At 53.0% G+C, this 1,408-nt stretch overlaps 1 protein-coding gene across 1 annotated transcript; it reads right to left on the bottom strand.

The window, feature by feature from the left end:
• Positions 1-341: 341 nt before the first annotated feature.
• LOC136519090 (small polypeptide DEVIL 17-like) lies at positions 342-976 on the bottom strand. The gene has a single exon (XM_066512747.1). The coding sequence runs from the start codon at positions 874-876 to the stop codon at positions 586-588; it is 291 nt and encodes a 96-aa protein (XP_066368844.1). The 5' UTR covers positions 877-976; the 3' UTR covers positions 342-585.
• Positions 977-1,408: the final 432 nt, after the last annotated feature.

Below are 1,408 nucleotides of genomic sequence, written 5' to 3'. Positions count from 1 at the left end.
AGCCGGCTTCTGTTGTATGATTTTCCCAAAGTTGCATTTTCACCATCCAAACCTCAAATTGGACATTCTATATATGTTTTTCAATTGTCTCGCGGTTGTGGAGGCCAATATGTATTTTGATAAAGTTACCAAAATCTACTTAACTGACTTAGGAAACCGGCTAAATCTGTTGCTCCTAGAAAAATATTGGATCAGCCCATTTTGACAATTTTAATTGTCAACATCGCCCTTCCAAAAACTTCTTTTCCAAACGGTAGTCACAACTCACAAGGATGTGCAAGTTTCTAGTGCAATCCCTCATCGACAAAAACATGTGCTGACAAGCATAGCCATTGCAGTTCCGGTGAAATGCACAAAGGGGATTTATGGAGGATCCGACATGCATGACACGGATTGCAGTTTCGTCGAATCAGAAATCTTCCATATTTGCGCTGTTCATTCATGTCCAAATACACACCAAATTGAAAACCAGATGCCATTTCCACCAGCATTTGATCATTTTCACAGGCCGGCAGCCTACGCTACACAAGAAACAGATCGAGCGCGGATAGGGGGCCCCGGCTTCGCCGGCGGCCCGGCCCACGCTCAGTCTGACAGGTCGTGCTCGTGCCAGCAGAGCAGCATGGTGACGCACCGGCGGAGGATGTACAGCCGCGTCCGCTGCTGCTTGAGCACCGCGTAGCACCGCCGCCGGAGCCCCGCGCATCCACCGCCACTGCCGGCGGCGCGCTTCCTCCGCCGCCGATCGAGCCGCGTCGCCGTCGTCGTCGTCTCCTCCTGCGCGCCGCTATCGCCACCGCGGTCAGCCGCCGCCGCCGAGAGGTGGTGGTACGCCGCCGAGCAGACGGAGGCGGAAGCGGACGCTGCGAGCTCCATGGGACGGAGGAAGAGGAACAGGAGGAGCTAGGAGCTTGGCAGTTGTGGCGCGCAGGTGAGGCGATGAGAGTACAAGAAGAGGAGGAGGACGACGAATTGGGTGCAGATGGCGAGGTGGCCTGCTCCGGAACGGGAAGGGCGTCCATATAGGCCAGGCACGGACGATGCCCCGGGCCCACATGACTGCGACGGCTCGTTATCGGGAGGCCGACATGGGGAGCCTCCACCGATGATTCTGTCCTCGTCCCACCAAAACCAAACCATGCATTTCACTTGAAAATTTAAGTGGTTCATTTCATTTGAAATCCTCTTGCGTTGTTTATTAGTATGATCCATGACGTATGCGTGTGAAAATGGGTTAAACGAGTTGCCCTCCCTAGGCACTCGGCTCCATGTTAAATAAGCACAGGAAGAGCCCTCGGTGTGGCGTTTACACGGTGAAGTTGTTAGAATAGATCGATCAATGAGATCTCTATCCAATACATACTTGTCCTACAATCTAGGAACAACCTCATGCTATGTACCTAGACGC

Source organism: Miscanthus floridulus, chromosome 17, assembly GCF_019320115.1.
Source record: "Miscanthus floridulus cultivar M001 chromosome 17, ASM1932011v1, whole genome shotgun sequence".
Taxonomy (NCBI): domain Eukaryota; kingdom Viridiplantae; phylum Streptophyta; class Magnoliopsida; order Poales; family Poaceae; genus Miscanthus; species Miscanthus floridulus.
The sequence above is the reverse complement of the archived record's forward strand: the minus strand, read 5'-3'. Positions and strand labels throughout refer to the sequence as shown.

Excerpts from the sequence above, each read along its gene's own strand:
- LOC136519090 (XM_066512747.1), bottom strand. The coding sequence starts at position 876 with ATGGAGCTCGCAGCGTCCGCTTCCGCCTCCGTCTGCTCGGCGGCGTAC.